Source organism: Tauraco erythrolophus, chromosome 4 (genome assembly GCF_009769465.1).
Source record: "Tauraco erythrolophus isolate bTauEry1 chromosome 4, bTauEry1.pri, whole genome shotgun sequence".
Lineage (NCBI taxonomy): Eukaryota > Metazoa > Chordata > Aves > Musophagiformes > Musophagidae > Tauraco > Tauraco erythrolophus.
Window position 1 is genome coordinate 26,116,126 of NC_141468.1, and position 17,109 is coordinate 26,133,234.

General features: G+C 43.4%; 1 protein-coding gene across 1 annotated transcript; it reads right to left on the minus strand.

Annotated features, from left to right (window-relative positions):
• Nucleotides 1–5,456: 5,456 nt before the first annotated feature.
• Nucleotides 5,457–16,070, minus strand: LOC104382313 (hyaluronidase Ccc Hy-1-like). Its single transcript, XM_086609902.1, is given in 7 exon segments — nucleotides 5,457–5,704; nucleotides 5,707–5,884; nucleotides 7,041–7,130; nucleotides 15,199–15,303; nucleotides 15,305–15,405; nucleotides 15,408–15,659; nucleotides 15,662–16,070. Coding segments are annotated over 7 exon segments (1,383 nt in total).
• Between the last annotated feature and the right edge of the window lie 1,039 nt (nucleotides 16,071–17,109).

The window sequence follows — 17,109 nt, forward strand, 5'->3', positions numbered from 1 at the left end:
GTATTACATTAGAACTAAATGTTATTGTTGGAGGAAATACAACAATTCAGTGTTGTCAGTCTAAGGGATTATTGCAATTATTTTCAGCCAGGAGTCATGTAAACCTCGTAAGCCTCATGTATGGACAGAGACTTCGGACAAACCTAATGAGCCTCACTCAGCAGCCATGCCCCAGCACAGCCTCTCCATCCGCAGCCTCTCCATCAAGCTCTCACTAGCCGCTGCATGACCCACTGTTTCCCTGGGAGCACAGGGGGGATAATTTAGGACTGCTGCTGACTGTCCTTGCAGCAGCTGGTGGGTGCTGGGAACTAATGGACAAATGCCAACCTAAAAGGAAAAATCCAAGGGTGAACAAAGCAAATATGAATATTTCATGCTTGGTTTTCAGCTACTGCAAATCAATAAAGATACGCCATCTTACATCAGATAAGGCTGTGCCCCTTTAAGAGAGGAGAAATCACAACAGAATTAAATAGTAGATTGCATTCTGGAAAATGACAAATCAAGTCCTTCCTGTCAAAAGTGAGGTAACTCTGCCACTCACATTCACATCTTCACTGCAGTCAGGTCAGTTTATTATTGGGTTTTAATCCAGGTATAGTCAGACCTGAGTCTTGCTGCTGAGATATGAATGCAGCAACTGTGTTTACACATCACTGTCCCTTCCAAATGAAGGTGCAGCAGTACCTGAACTCCTGCAGAGGCCCAGGGAGAGCTTGTCTTGTTCCTCCCTACATGTAGATTTAGTAGAATTGTTATTTCCAAGTTCCACAAAACAAAGCTTGATGCCGAGACTGAAGAAAGAGTACTTGTCTGTGGAGCAAGCCAAAGTTTCCAAAGGGCTCAACTTCATGCTTGTGCTAATTAACCCCACAAAATCAGTACTACTTACCGTTGTAGGCACTCAAGGACTTTGCAGGATCTTTGTGCATGACTCGGCTTCACCAAGCTCAAAGAAGCACCTTCAATAGAGCCGCAAAGAGTCATGCCCTGGCCCTGCCAGCTTCCATCTCACCAAGGGTCAATGCTTCCCACAGCTCCCAGTGCAGCCTCTGAGGGTAAGGAGGACCAGGAGGAAGATCAGCATCACCGCTGGGGCCTGTGCTCTCCCGTGTAGCGAACAGCCCCCACCAGCGCCTCAGGTCCTTCCCATGCCCCCAGAGCCAAGGCAGCCCAGCGCAATGGAGGCGATACCTGGCGTGAGCCTGTTTGAGCATCCCCATCAGGAGCCTTGTGCATAGCGTTAAGATGCTCACTTCCACTCTACGAGCATCCGAACGGGATGGGCAGGGATAACTACACAAGCTGAACGCCAGCTGTCCTCTGCATACAAGACCCACTGCCCAAAATGCCATTGAAGAGTGAGGTGACAGTCCCATGGGGCTTCCACAGCACATAGGGCGACGGATACAAAGTCAAGGTAAGGAGCCACTTCAGTAAGGGGAAAACTAAATACTTCTTGTTCTGCCCTGGAAACCTACATCTGAAAGAGTAATATAAAAAATGTTCTTCATAATCTGCTGTCTAATTGGCTGAGAAGGTTTTACTAGCATGGAAACAAACATCATTTTTCCAGAAGCTGCCCACAAACGTCAGACTGCTTGGCTGTCTGAGGAGGAAAAGCAGGACTGATACTCTGGGCTGCTTTGCTTCTCATAGATATCAGAAAGCACTTTAAATTAAAGCCAGGAGGGTTCTTGCTGTAATGGAAAAATGAGAAAGGAGCTCTGACTCTCTCTGAGAACACTGGCTGCCAGCATGTTAAAATATCATCCTAGTCAAAAAATATATAAAATGTCTAAAGAGCCCGTTTATTGTTGAAATAGGAGCAGCAGCATGAACGAAGTTTAAAATATTGTCCTTTGAAATTATAGCAGCCTGCTTATTTTTAGCTTGTCGATGCTGTTAATTTCCTGCATAAACGCGGTTACATAACAGACATAATCCGCGTGGCAGCAGAGGCCGTACGTGCCAAGATATAGGGTTACGCAACTGGCTCCGAGCTTGCTCCCACCAGGCAGAAACCAAAGCCTCGTGCCCCTTGTAGCTGTTCTGCTGCTTCTGGGCCGAACTTCCAGACCCATGCGTTACAACATACAGACACGTGTGCTCATTCATATACACATGTACATGCACACGTGCATACGTACGCATATTAACATAGTATCATAGAATCATAGAATCATAGAATGGGTAGGGTTGGAAGAGACCTTAAAGATCATCTAGTTCCAGCCACCCTCATGGGCAGGGAAACCCTCCACTACACCAGGTTGCCCAAAGCCTCATCCAACCTGGCCTTGAATGCTTCCAGGGATGGGGCATCTACAACTTCTCTGGGCAACCTGTTCCAGTGCCTCACCATCCTCTAGTGAAAAGTTTCTTCCTTATATCTAATCTAAATCTCCTCTCTTTCAGTTTAAAGCCATTGCCCCTTGTCCTATCACTACATGCCCTTGTAAAAAGTCCCTCTCCAGCTTTCCTGTAGGCCCCCTGGAAGGCAGCAATAAGGTCTCCCCAGAGTCTTCTCTTCTCCAGGCTGAACAGCCCCAACTCTCTCAGCCTGTCTTCATAGCAAAGGTGCTCCAGCGGTCAGATCATCTTTATGGCCCTCCTCTGGACCCTCCAGCAGCTCCATGTCCTTCTTGTGCTGGGACTCCAGAGCTGAACAGAGCTGAACATACACACATATCCCTCATTTTCTTATTACAGCTTAAACAAGACATTCATTGGCTCAGAAAAAGATGGAATTACTCCGGTGTCGTTAAATGAGGGATAAACCAGTGCATCACAACTATTAAAAGCAGCGCTTAAATCTCAAACGTGCTTACTTTAGAATCTACTGAAGTAGTTCTCCCCTTTTTCTAAGTGACCTCTGACTGCTCCTTACTGCTGCGTGCTTTGGTGTGCCAAAAGCACGCGGTGCTGTTGCCGAATTAGGGGCTTTAATCTCATTAAGCAGTATGTTACATCATTGTTTTTCCTTGTTTTTTCTGAAGGACTGGACATCTGTCTCTGAGTTGTGCTGTTCCCAGCCGATATTGTTCCTCGAAGTGTACAGAACTATCGTTCCCGATTTATTTTTAGAGTAACCTGGGTTTGCGAATGCTCCCACTCTTCGAGTCTGGCCCAGATTGACAGGAAATTACTTTTCCTGAAATGTAAACAAGAAGAAGCTGTGGTTGCCACAGCATCTTAACCATATCAAAGTTTCTTTGGCAAAGTCGTGTGTCTTCGTGTTACTCATGATGTGCAATTTTAATTCATTACCTACAACAAATGCTTTCACTGCAAAACTGAGGCAATTTTTAATTTAGGAAACATTTTTTTATTTTAGCAATTTTTAACAGAAAACAACACCACATGCATATTTATGCACAGTGTTACAAATTCAAACTAGCCTGAGATTTTATTCTGTTGATTTTGTCTCTGAGGGCTGTTAGCAATTTTTTTTCTATAACGATATCATTTCCATTTTCACAAAGCCACTGAGCTTGGCACAGAATATCGCATTTGGAAAAAGTTGATGGAACACAAAAATGCCGGTATGATTATCAGCCAGTGAGCCTTTCTCATCTTTTTTCACATTTAAGACTCAGTGGCAAAAGAGCACTTGAGAAAACATGTAAATATTCATGTTCACGAGCTGCGCTACTCCAGGCAAGATTTACCTACCCTGCCTTTGGCATCTGGTGAGGTGTCGAGGTCTGGGATGGTCACTGCAAGCAGCTCTTGGCTTTGGGAGAGCCCAGGAGGTGCCCTGGCATGGCAGTAGCCCTCATACGATGTGCCACCTGCTGTCCCCCATGGACTGCCAGGCGCTGCCTCTCCCCTGCCGCATGGACCCCGGAGTACGGGTTGGGTGAGCTGTGACCGACCAATGCTGCCAACTACATACCGAGGCTTTTGACTCATGATGTATCGTCTTGAGCAGCAATACTCGACTTATGGCTTTGCTACCACTTCCCTATGGGTTTTATCCACTTCCTCAGCCCTGGCTCAGCTGTGAGCAGTGCGATGTGAGTCAGACAGAGGAATTAATCTGACTTTAGGAAAAAAGCACTGGGGGGAAGCACTGTTTTTTTAACAAGGGACTTTTGACTGGGATGGTTTCCCAATCCAGGCCAGAGCAAGGGCACCCAAACTGCTGTACCAGCACAAGCAGGGGACAGCACACCATGACACAAGGACGAGTGTGAGAGGAAAGGTCTGGAGTAGGAAGATCCCGGTGGCACCTAAAGCTGGTCACACAGGGACTGCAGCCCCACATATCTACCTGTTGGACTGAAGTGGAACAAAAGAGTCCCAGCCTTCATACATTCATGGGTTGCTCAGAACATACAACATTTATTAAGTGCAACACCCAGCAGTGGCGAGAGAGAGAAAAAGGAAGTGAATGCAACATTTCCCAAAATTTCAAAGTTTTGGCATGCTAAATCATCAAATTTGAGAAAAGCTGGAAGCCTGTCAGTCGTGCTTCTGTTGATATTGTTTATCCTTGGAATGAGAAGCAGAGGATAAGAGGACTCTACAGCTCAGCATTTGGGAAGAGTAAAGATATGGGGTCTGAGTCCATATTCATCTTGAAGCAGAGGTGGTTCAGATGAAACACAGCAACCCTTATTCCTATTATCTCCAGAACCAGAGCCCACCTCCCAGGATCAATTATACTTAAAGTATAGTTGTAAAGGTTGTAAGGTTATAAAGGTTGTAAAGGTTATAGCACAGTTCTCTGATGCTTCAGATTCTCCCTCCTCCAAATAGTTCAAACACAGATAGAAATTGGATCATGTCTCTCCAAAGACTGGACCATATAACCAGACCAGAAAAAAAATCTTTATAAAATTATGTGCACCAGAATGATTAGGCAAGACATACAACAATATCAAACAGGCTGTAATGAAAAATGCACTCTGCAAAGCTTCCTCTACTTGCTATTTATTATGTTACTACAGTAGCATCTGGAGTTTGATTTGATCCAAATTACCATCAAAGTCAGAAGTGCACTTACAAGGAAATAAGTTGTCAAGATTGTAGCTATATGATATTGTTTGGGAGGATCAACAAAATAGGAAAAAAAAAAGACACATCTCCCCTACCTTCCAGGTAGCTGGGCTTTGCAAGAAAGCCTATTCATTTGAGCTTAAGCTTCTACATGGATGAATCACTGCAAAGGTTTATTCAGCTTTTTTACTCAGGTGAAGCTTCCACTGTCTCAGCAGAATCTTTATCTGTTGAAGGTATGAGTAAAACATGAGTTAAAAGTAAGGAGAAGGTAAAAAAGAGGGAGCTGCTTTCAAAACATTTAAAGTCTGAATCAATTCCAGGAGTGGAAGATGAAGAAAACAGAATAAACTATTTAATCAACAATGCTTTTCCTTTGTAGTAAAAATTTGCTAAGAAACAGAAGTCTTAGTGGCACCATGTCTCATTTCCTTGCACTGCCTCAGAAGACTTCAGTGAGCAGTATGAAGCAGAAGAAGCTGTATGGCTCCTAAGAGGAAGACATAAAGCTTTTGTCTTCTTGATCTACTGAACACAACGTGAGCCCAGCGCTCCATTAGCCTTTGGTCAGGCAATTCACAAAATATTCCGGTCCAGCCCTGGTAACACTGACACACAAATCTCTGCCTCATGGCTTCAATACTCTCCAGGCTGGGTTCACCAGTCACCTGGAACCTGGGGCCCTTCCCTGAGTGACGGGCTCGATCTTAAAATCAGTGGGTGACAAATGGAGGTAAGCAGAAGAGTCGCTGTTTTTGCGGATACATCTTCCATTCTTCTTGCACAGGACTTTGCTACAGAGTTTGGCTGCTGAGGTCACATTAATGACGTAATGTCCTAAGGGTCCATCAATGTACTGCTTCACGGTTGAACAGCTCTCCTGTAGAAAATAAAAGGCCACGACAGATCACACAGTAGCTAGCGTTATGTCCAAACTTGCTATATCTAAGAAGATACTAGGTACAAAACTGTTCTTGGCTAAAGTAATCTGATGAGATAAATTTTGTTGGATTTACATACTGAAGTGATCTGTTTGGTTTAAGTGAGTTTACTTCCATGGGTAAGATCAGCAAAACATAACCTTTACTGTATTGTCTATTTGTGTGCTTGGTAGCAACATACAGTATTAGACTAGGGAGAAGTCCTAGCAAACAGAAGGAGGGTTTATATGCTAATCTGAGCATAAAGAGTTCCTTAAGTAGGGATTCCTGGTAACTGCTGGCAAGGAGCAGTGCCTGGGACTAACAGGTTTTAAAGCACATATTTAGCCACTGCTTTGGTCCTGATCTCTACAACTCCTTCAATTTACTAGGAGCCACATCATTTTCAGAAATCAGCACAGAATTTACTGCAACTGCTGCAAGAATGTTCCAGTTCAGATTTCCCTCTTCCTCTGCGCATGTCAGTGGTGCTTTGCCACGGACTTGAGGAGAGGGAGGAGAGCAGATGGTATGAAAAGCAGCAGGCACCAAAGCCCAGCCGAGGTTCAGGAGCTGGGGCCAGCCTGCCATGCCTCCCACAAAACCCCAGTGCGGCCTCCTGCCTCCTCCATCACTGCACAAAGGATTTTTGTGAAAGCCCGAGGAACTGGGAGGAAGAAACAGGCCTTCTCTTGTAGGAGCATCATTTCCAATCTGTCATTTCAACACACCCCACCAGCGAACAGAGAAAATACCCGCCTCTGGACTCCATTCCTTCTCTGAATCTGTACAAATGACCATAGCTACAAAGTAGAACACTGTAAACAAGCTGTGCATATAATTGTACGTTATTGCTTCAAAACTTGTCTTTCTTCTATCCTGGACTCATTATTCCAAGCTCCTACAAGTGATCTGACCAAAGCAAGGTGCTCTGAAGCAATTGGACTTCTCAGTCTAACAAAAGTATAGAACTAACGAGATCTGCAAGCACGGAGCCATCGTCCTCAGTCACTGGCTGGTGACATGGATAAAGAACGATAGGTGCTACAGAGGGTGTGGAGGCAGAGAAGAGGTATGGAGGTGATTCCTAAATACCAATAAACCAATGCGACCTACCTTTGAGCTGGCATATTGCATACTGCCCCAGAGAACAACTCCAGCTGCTCCCAAAGCTGCACTTTCACCAATGGTATTGACCAGATCCGTCTGGAAAAAAAAGCCAAAATCAGACATCGGAAGACGAAGATATAGAATAAAGTAAAAAAGCACTAGGACATGGGTGTCACTTTTTTTTTTCCCGGGAGGCATGACTGCTGCAGTATATCCTTCACAATAAAACCACTATTTCCTCTAGAAAGTTCTTCTGTGTAGGTCCAAAGGTTCACAGTTCGCATTCATGAGTGAGACTACTAAATAATGAAATCATCGTATTTTTTTCACAAGGGATCCTCCAACCAAACTGGTGGAGTAAAATTGCATGATCTATTTAATCTACCAGTCTTTGAATGATTACCAAACCTATGCAGGCACCATTTTTGGCAAGTGATGATAGCTATAATCACCCATCATTGGATCACCCTTACGTGTGTCTAGTTGCAGTTGATAGGCTCTAGGCAGGTGTCTAAATTGTGCTGGTTTAGCCATGCCAACACAGTTACAGAGCTGTTGTTCCTATCAGTGTGAATGCCATTATACCAGGAAACACAACTTTGAAAAATGAGCCTCTCCCAGTGCTGTATAGTGTCACATGGGGGAAAAAAAAAGGCAATATTTTGCGTACTGGCTTAATCATGTCCTCTTTAAGAGCTGCACCAGTGAGTTGTAACAATAGCAGTAAATCAGCTCTACCAGAGCACAGACTATGTGTAGAAAGGAGTCCTGGTGCCTTGCCAACAACATAGCAACGTGCCTTGCCAGTGTCTTAAAGCCGTTCTCTGTGACCATGAATGTTGTGTTAAGAGAAATGCAATTAAATCTTCAAAATATGGAGGAAGGACCTTCTTCCACCCCCATACTTCAGGGCATGATAAATTACATCTAAACCTGATTCTACCTACAATAATTGATTAGAAAGTAATTCCTAATCAGTTGTTTGTAATGACAGATGTGACAGTATTTCTTGATTTGATGAAGAAACAGTAAATTCCTTTAAAAAGTTAGTGATGGTATTTGATACAGTCTTTTCACCTCTTTCAGGAGAATCATAGAATCATAGAATCATAGAATCGTTAGGGCTGGAAGGGACCTTCAAAGGCCATCTAGTCCAACCCCCCTGCAAGGAACAGGGATATCTCCAACTAGATCAGGTTGCTCAGGGCCTCATCCAACCGGGCCTTGAACGTCTCCAGGGATGGAGCATCCACCACCTCTCTGGGCAACTGTTCCAGTGTTCTACAACTCTCATGGTAAAAAAATTTTTTCCTATATCCAACCTGAATCTACCTCCCTCTATTTTAAAACCATTACCCCTTGTCCTATCACAACATGGCCCTCCTGAACAGCCTCTCCCCATCTTTCTGTAGGCCCCCTTGAGGTACTGGAAGACCGCTATAAGGTCAACCCGGAGCCTCCTCTTCTCCAGGCTGAACAGCCCCAACTCTTTCAGCCTGTCCTCATAGGAAAGGTGCTCAGCCCTCTTATCATCTTCGTGCCCTCCTCTGGACCCTCTCCAACTGGTCCATGTCCTTCTTATGTTGGGGACTCCAGAACTGGACGCAGTACTCCAGGTGAGGTCTCACGAGGGCAGAGTAGAGGGGGAGAATCACCTCCCTCGACCTGCTGGCCACGCTCCTCTTGATGCAGCCCAGGACGCGGTTGGCCTTCTGGGCCGCAAGAGCACATTGCCGGCTCATATTGAGCTTCTCGTCCACCAGTACTCCCAAGTCCTTCTCCTCAGGGCTGCTCTCGATCCATTCTACCAGCCCAGTCTGTATTTGTGCCTGGGATTGCCATGACCCAGATGTAGGACCTTGCACTTGGCCTGGTTAAACTTCATGAGGTTGGTACGGGCCCACCTCTCCAGCCTGTCGAGGTCCCTCTGGATGGCATCCCTCCCTTCCAGCGTGTCGACGGCACCACACAGCTTGGTGTCATCGCGAACTTGCTGAGGGTGCACTCCATGCCACTGTCCACGTCACCGACAAAGATGTTGAAGAGGGCCGGGCCCAACACGGACCCCTGAGGGACAGCCACTCGTGACCGGTACTCCACTTGGTACATCGAGCCGTTGACCACTACTCTCTGAGTGCGGCCATTGAGCCAATTCCTTATCCACCGAGTGGTCCATCCATCAAACCCATGCCTCTCTAGTTTAGAGGAGAAGAATGTCGTGCGGGACAGTGTCAAAGCTTTGCACAAGTCCAGGTAGATGACATAGATGACATTTATTGGAGAAATAATCCAAAAAAACAGCCAAATTATCACAGTATGGTGGTGGTACCTTAACCTTAAAAATGCAAAATGATGGAGTGGAAGAATCACATTATTATTGTTAATTACCACTAATAGTTTATTTCACTATGTAAGTGGGCCTGTTTGATTTACCAATGTGTAGTTAAGGAGTCCTCGTTCCTGAAACATTTATCGCCTGAGAGATATGAAGAAGGCACAAATAAATGCCTTGGGAAAGGGAGATTCTGCTGAAGAGTCAAAGACAATTACAGAGAAGTCAGAGCAAACAGTGACTTTGACCTTAGCTAAAAGGTTGAACAAAACAGTGCAGGCAAACCTGTGGAAGTCTAAAATTAGAGTAAGCTTGCCTACTGGCTCTTAGTGTAGGTTTCAGACTGATGTAAAGTATAATTGGTCCCACCTGAAGTTTGTGTTGCTGATGATGATCCAAGCAATCTTTTAGAGAAAGTCATTACTCTTAAAGTACATAGTCTATGCTAGATTTATAAAGGATAGTGATGTGGGCTGCAGGTGTTACTTTCATGTGGGAATGGTGGGGTTTTTTTCCCTGGGATTAATTATCAGTTAAAAAAAAAAGTATGTGAATTAAAGATCAAAATATCAAATGTTAAGATATTGAAATAACAGCCTGACCTCTTGGTAATGAGGGTTCCCAGGCTTTCCATCTGCAAAGCATTCTATGAAGATTGTCCAGATACAACGCTGGACTGTGATTCCACATTAGCCATGATGGTTGAGTGATTTAGCATTAACACGTTCAAATGAATGAAATCTTTTCAGACAGCTAAAATAAATAATCAATATATATTTAGCATTGCTGGTTGAACTAAGACCTGAGCAAAATCCAAAATAAAGATTTTGTTAGAAATATGCTTTAGGAGTCAGAGTGCTTGACCAGGAATCAGTAAATCCGTTTTTATTCCCTCATACTCCATAGCTTTCTTCTGTTACTTAAAGAAATCATTTAGATTCAGATCCACAAAGGGATTTCAGCACTTCATGTCTAATTCATATGGATATAAAATAATCAAATCCAAGAGCATAACCCTTAAAGTTCACCCGTCCTCTGGATGTTTGAAGTTCAATGGCATTGATAATTTCACAACTGAAGTTCCCGAGGCCCCTAAGCTTCCACTTTTGAGCATATCTAGAATCACCCCCTTGCCGATGCCGAAAAACTCAGCACTTTTCTCAGGCTAAGGCCAAGCTCTGGCATTTGATTGGAAGATACATTCCCTAGGGATGCTTGAAGGACACTTATAGCACCTGCACAGGGGCTGGATGTTGGTGAAAACAGCAGCTCACTGCAAAAAAAAATTGTAAGAGATTCATGTAAACACTCTCCTTCCACCTTACTTTTTGTCTTTTTGTATTCCTTAAAAAAAATCATATGCTCAGAGTCCTACCCGGAGGAAAGAGAATCAGAAAGACATTGACCGAATTTTCCTCTCTTCCCCCATGCTTAAAAGATACATCACCTCCAGGTAACCCTCCACGGGGATTGTCTTCACCGTGAGGTTAAAGACAATGTTTAGAGGTGCTATTTCTCTTCGAGGCCACTTCACTTGTACCAATTCAATGAATGTTCAAAGGTGAGCGAGAGAAACAGGTGGGGGCCTGACTACAGCTTTAGATTAATTCAGCTAATAATCATGATAAACTTACCACCAGGAAGGAAATAAGGTTTCTGACTCAAACTTCTGGTGTAGTATGTTTCACTAAATGACTGACTGATGTTCAGTACCCTCAAAAGCTGTGAGCACAGAAGGGCTCTTCCCTGATTAACCTATGAACAGGAGTTTCACCCTCTCTTTTATTTTATCTCTCTCCTAAGTTTGTTCTTCGTGATCTGTGGTTCCAAATTCTTTCCTAGTGCCTAACAGAGGGTGCTGGATTCATCTGAGCAGTATGGGAAGACATCTGAGTCGAGAGATCTTGTGCCAGAGGTGAGTGCTCTGACCACCTGATGGTGGTGGTGATGTCTAATCCTTCATTCAGGTATTCTGAGAAAAGGAAACATAAGTGCCTCTCATAACAGCTGAGTGATAAATCAGGAGCAGAGACAGGGAGGTGCATCCCGAAGCCTTGAGTGAGGCACATGAGCTCCACCAGTGGCCTCAGGCACATCAGTCCTGGTTTGGTGAGTGAACTTAGCACAGCTCCTCACACAGCCTAGCTTGGCATTAGTAGGGGCTTGCTGGCATGGTTTCTGCAGTGTGAGTGGTAAGAAGTACCTCATATGGAAAAAAATCATGCAAGTTTTAAAAATTTTAGTCATCATTTTAAATATAACTGTCTTGGCATTTGTCTAGGTGGAGAATCCTATTTCACTCTTTGTATCAGATCCTCATTCACACCCATGTTAGAGGACTGTCCTGAAGAGACAACTGTATGGTCAGCCCGCCCCTTAGGCATCTGGTATTTCTCCAAATGACAAACAAGTCAACAAAGCCTCTTCCCTTCTGATGCTCATTCTCGTTCAATCTTTTGGGGGAAGTGGTGCAACAAACAAAGCTCCTCAAGATTATGCTGGGCTATCTCTGAGGGACAGCTGATTTGGCAGAGAGGAGAAGGCTCTAGATCCTATCGATGCTTCTCCATTTTTGATCAGCCAAGTCACTGCATTGGACATTAGAAAAAAGGAGGTGAGCTAAAGCTGTTTCAGTTTTGCAGCTTGAGAGGAAATGAGACAGTCAATTCTAGTTACATGTTGAGGAAATAAAAATAAGTACATCTGGAATCTGTCCTTTAAATTTTGAACAGTCTTAGTTTCAGACATGCTTTTTCTGTAACGCAGGAAGGGTAGTGCAAGCCTGGCCTGGCTGCAGGGAATGGTCTCGTACACCCGCACACCTGGTCATCAGAGAAGACTCTGTGTAGGTGAATGAGAGAAGTGTTATCCATTATTCATCATTTATTAGTTGTCATCCTGCTTATAATGACTTCAGCCATCTCGTCAGGAAGCACAGATGCTACTGTGCAACTTCCCTCTCCACACAGCAGTGAATTGTCAAGGCAGATAGTTTCGAAATACCCTACAGATGGCAAACTGCTTATATGCATCTCTAGCAAATACAGAAACTTCTTTTTTAATAGTGATTGGGATCCCACTTCAGAATTTAGAAACTGTTTCCAAGAAAAAAAAAGCACGATGAAGTTCTCAGATACCTTCTGCACAGCTCACCTGATTTCCAGGTGCAGTTGGGGTGAAAGGTACAGCGGACATAGCTACAGCATCTTGGGTCTTTCATCCTTCTGAAGGTCTGCTAGACTTATGTCTCTCCCTCAGCGACTCTGACTCACAACTCTTCTTTCTATTTTCTTCCACTGTGATATTTACTGTATTTTTCATACTGTGTACAGAAGGGCTTACACACAAGGCTTGAATGTGTCAGCAATTAATTTTGTTGAACCAAAATGTCACTGCTGTCGCACAGCTTGATGGAGCAGGACAGTGCTTTTCCTGGCCCAGCCCTTGTCAGAGCTCAAGTGTCTATTAGCCTGCTATCCCAATTTTTCTATAGCCATTTAATCTGGAATGTCATTGTACTACACTGATTCCTTTCCTTGTCACATTTACTCACATTGCTGCTGGAGCTCAGAGTTTTCATGTCTTGTTTGCAGGTTTGTGAGCTTTGCTTAGGGGCATGTCACAGATCAAATGAGAAGCTCCAGCCTAGTCCTAAAATCTGAACACAGAAAAACATATTTAAAATATCTTGTGACTTCAAGGCTATGAAGGAAAACAAGAACATTATTTTCCTGATCATTCTTATTTACAGTTTTCTTAAGTGCAACCCTGTGAGTTCCTGGCAGTGCCCAAGCTGTTTGCACAGACCATGTGTATAGTCTGGAGACATGTCAAGCCCTGTCCCCATGGCTGCCAGTGCAGCCAAGTACTGTCCTTACTAGAAAATATTTAGTGGAACATAACCCAAAGATGTTTCTCTGGTTATGCACGGTTCTTCACTGGCTGCAGAGCTGTATAGTGATCTTTAAAGCATCCAAAAGCAAATGGCTACACGCAATTGAAAAACAGGCCAGTGACTTAAAGAGTATAAGTTAAGAGGAACATCATGCCAAATTGCCAAATTGCTACTGCACTGTTTCAGAAAACAGCTTAAGGTTAAAACAGTAACTTTATACCACCACAGGTTTGAACTCATTCGTAACTGGCAAGGGCATGTTAGTTTAACAGCTTTCAGTAACATTTGTGGTATTTTTATATGATCAAGGGACTGATTTAAGTTATAAAAATGTATTATTACAGCCTGTATTTGAAGAATGCTCATTTATTTCATGGCCCCCAGTTCTTCAGTGAAGGCATTTTGGATGAATCCTGCCTGTACCAATCCCAGTGCCCTTGCTTTTGGCGAGACCCCTCCTCACCTGTTTGCCCGTGATTAGGGCTGGCTGGACTCACAATTTCCCCATCACACAGAAGACAGCTCCAAAGAGTCCCTGATTGCTAAAAATGAGTCAGACCGAATTCATGAGTGTTTCTATGTACCATTGGCTTCAGGGGCAGCCAGAAACACTTCGAGGCTCTTGGGGCTCCACACACCTCCCCAGCTCCCCGCTCCAGGCTGAAGCCATGTGTGGTCTGTGGTTTGCTGGACTGAGCATTGCCTTTTCCCTTGCTCCTTCTGTCCCTTTTGCTGGCCTGGTTTGAGTCAAGAACTTGTCTCTGGCAGCAGCAGAATTGAGCTCTCATGACCCCAGAGGGCCCTTAACCATCAAAAGGTTGTTTCCATAAGCTCCCTGCCCCTGATTTCCTACCCTCGTCCTCTCTTGTGGAATTGATAGCAATCAAAGCCAAACTTTTGATGCTTGGGAAATCAACTCAATGACTAGAGAGATCAATAAGCACTTGTGTATCCCTATTATGTGCATAAACAAAGTCAGAGCCGTAATCATCATTATATATCCAGAAAGTCTGGGATTTGTATGCATATAGCTTTACCATCAATGTTGTGTCCACTATATATTTATTGCACTTTATCATTTGTTGAAGGAAGATCGCATGACTCAAAAACTTGGTTTCTTTATTAAAAGGACTGCACAGAGCTAGCACTAAATGTTCTGTCACAAAGATATTTGAACATGTTTTCATCTTTTCGGAAGAACTTCTTCCCAGTAAGGGTACCAGAACACTGGAACAGGCTGCCCAGAGAGGTTGTGGAGTCTCCTTCTCTGGAGATGTTCAAAACCTGCCTGGACGCGTTCTTGTGTGATCTGATCTAGGCAGTCCTGCTCTGGCAGGGGGATTGGACTAGATGATCCTTTGAGGTCCCTTCCAATCCCTAACATTCTGTGATTCTGTGATTCTGTGATGTTTTACCTCTGAAAAGCGAGATGGCCAATGCTCTCATGCAGGAGTTAGGAACTCCAGGCCGAACTAATGTACTTGGCTGCTTTATTTCTATACTGAATGAATTTACATTTGGATAAAGAAACTAAAAAGCCCTGAGGCTCTTTTCTCATGAAAGTTTATCTTTCCATTACACTAATTATTTGAAACTTCACGAAAATTTGCGAAGTTCATTCACAAGCTGTCCTGAAGAATTGAAATATCAGAATGAATTACTTCCTTAAGGAAATGATTTCTTTGTACTTTCTTTCTAAATTACCCTCATTAAAAATATACAATGTTATCCTACAGAAGTAGACCAAAGCACTGCAATGTTAACTATTGAAAGACATAGAGTTTTGTACTGTGGCTATGATACTTTCTTTTAGAGGGGCTGTCTTAAGTATTAAAAACAAATGCATAAATGCTTTATACAAGAAAAACTTTTAGAAATACTTTTTCTAAGAGGCTGTTTGTAAACTCTAAATTTCTAAAGAAGTCTGTCCTGCTTACCTGTGTTAAAACAAGAAAAGTATAGGCATAAAATGGTCTGGAGTAAACAAAAACAGGCAAAACATAGTCTTTTCTAGCAATTGAGGCAACCCGTATTGCCTCCTTAAACCCGATAGTGAACAAATTTTAGTGCGTTTGGACTCGACTTCAGTATATAATCCAGGTATATAGAAGGGTAGAGAGCAGTGCTTTCCTTCCAGAGCCAAGCAGGAGGTCATTGCGGAAAGACTCAATGGCTGGGCATTTCCCCGTGTATGTTTGGGGGTGTTCTTTGTAATCATAATTGTAGCAGTCTGGGTAAAGATAGTAACCCACAAACCGTTTGGGTCTCATATGCTCAGCCAGAAGGATAGTGTTGTTCATAAAACTCTTGCCAGCATTTTCAAATTCCTCCTTAGCCACTTTCCTAATTTTGTCCTCTGACCACTGAGGATGCCGTCTCCTAACCATCTCAAGAGATTATTTCTATAAATGCTTTTATTGCCCCAGTTCCTATCCCACTGGGGCCTCCAGTTTTCCCAGTCGATGACTGCGAGTCCCTGAAATTTCTTCATGGGTATGCAATAGTCAATGTCAGACTTTGCTTTATTAAGGTGTTTGATAAGACTCTCGTTCTGGGGCACCCCTCCATTTACAGGATCTCCGTTATCTGAGTAGTAGGGATAGTATCCCAAATGAGTGTGATAGAAGATTGTCACATTGGACCCACTCAGAGTCTCATTGGTGTTGGATGCAATGTCAAAAACACTGAGATCCAGGTCCACCTTGTACCGTAGCCTGCACTGCTCGGTCGGCGCATTCCAAACAACCATGAAAGGCTTGTGCAGAGCCAGAGGGGCCCGTGCAGGTTTCAGCAGCCGAGCATCAACCATGGCAAGCAGCACCGTCACTGCCAACCCTTCAACGCAAACATCCATGGTATGCTTTTTTCTGGGAAATTGTTACGATATGTCCTTGAAAACAAAACGAGGAGAACACATTAGAAGTGTTAGAAGTAGCCACCCTGGAAGCAGATGAAATGACAAAGGGATGCCTTTTGGTTTGATTTGTTTTGCTAACATTATACTGGTGTGAACAGAGATAAGCACAAAACTGTGATTTTGTAAAAACTAAGTCTAATTTCAAATGCTTTGAAAGATTTTTTGATAGGCTTTGCTGTGTGGAAGTGTGTTCTGATGCTCAGCTTTTTCTCATTTTCTTCTCACTTAGACATCTCCCACAGTTGATTCAGACCTTTCCTTAACACTTATTTGCTTCCTGATATCTAAAAAAAAAGAGTTAATAAAAGAATAACTCAAAACAACAGCATGAAAAAAGAATGTGCTGCTTATTTGAAATTCCAACTTCCAAGCATGTTCTGCTACAGTTAGTCTGACTTGTCTAGAACATCACCAAAGCAGGGCTAAGGCCTTCTTTACTATCTGTATATGTTAACGGTCACAACAGGAAAAGCGATTTAAACAAAAGGCAGACTCTTGTACCTCACATAGATTGATCAAGAGAACTCAGAAAGGCTGCAATTCTCAGCATATCTGAAAAAAAGTGTATTGTTATCTACTCTTGAATTTAATTTTCATTTTCTAAGCAAATAGATGCAAGAGTGATAATCAGTGAGCAGGCTAGAAGGGTGATGCTGTTAATGACTTCATGGTTTAAGCTACCTGTTATACTGAAAGGAAATTAAATATCAATATGTTAAAGAAAATACATTATGTCAAGCAGATCTGAACTAGCCAGAAAAGCATGCTGGGACCAAGGGACCAAGTCTATAGAAGTGGGGGCTTATTAGTATTAATTTTTCCTTTCAGGGTCTGCTGTTTTCCTTGACAGTCGTACTGGCTTGGGGACTACTTGTACTCCCTGGAAGTGTTCAAGGCCAGGCTGGATGAGGCTTTGAGCAACCTGATGTAG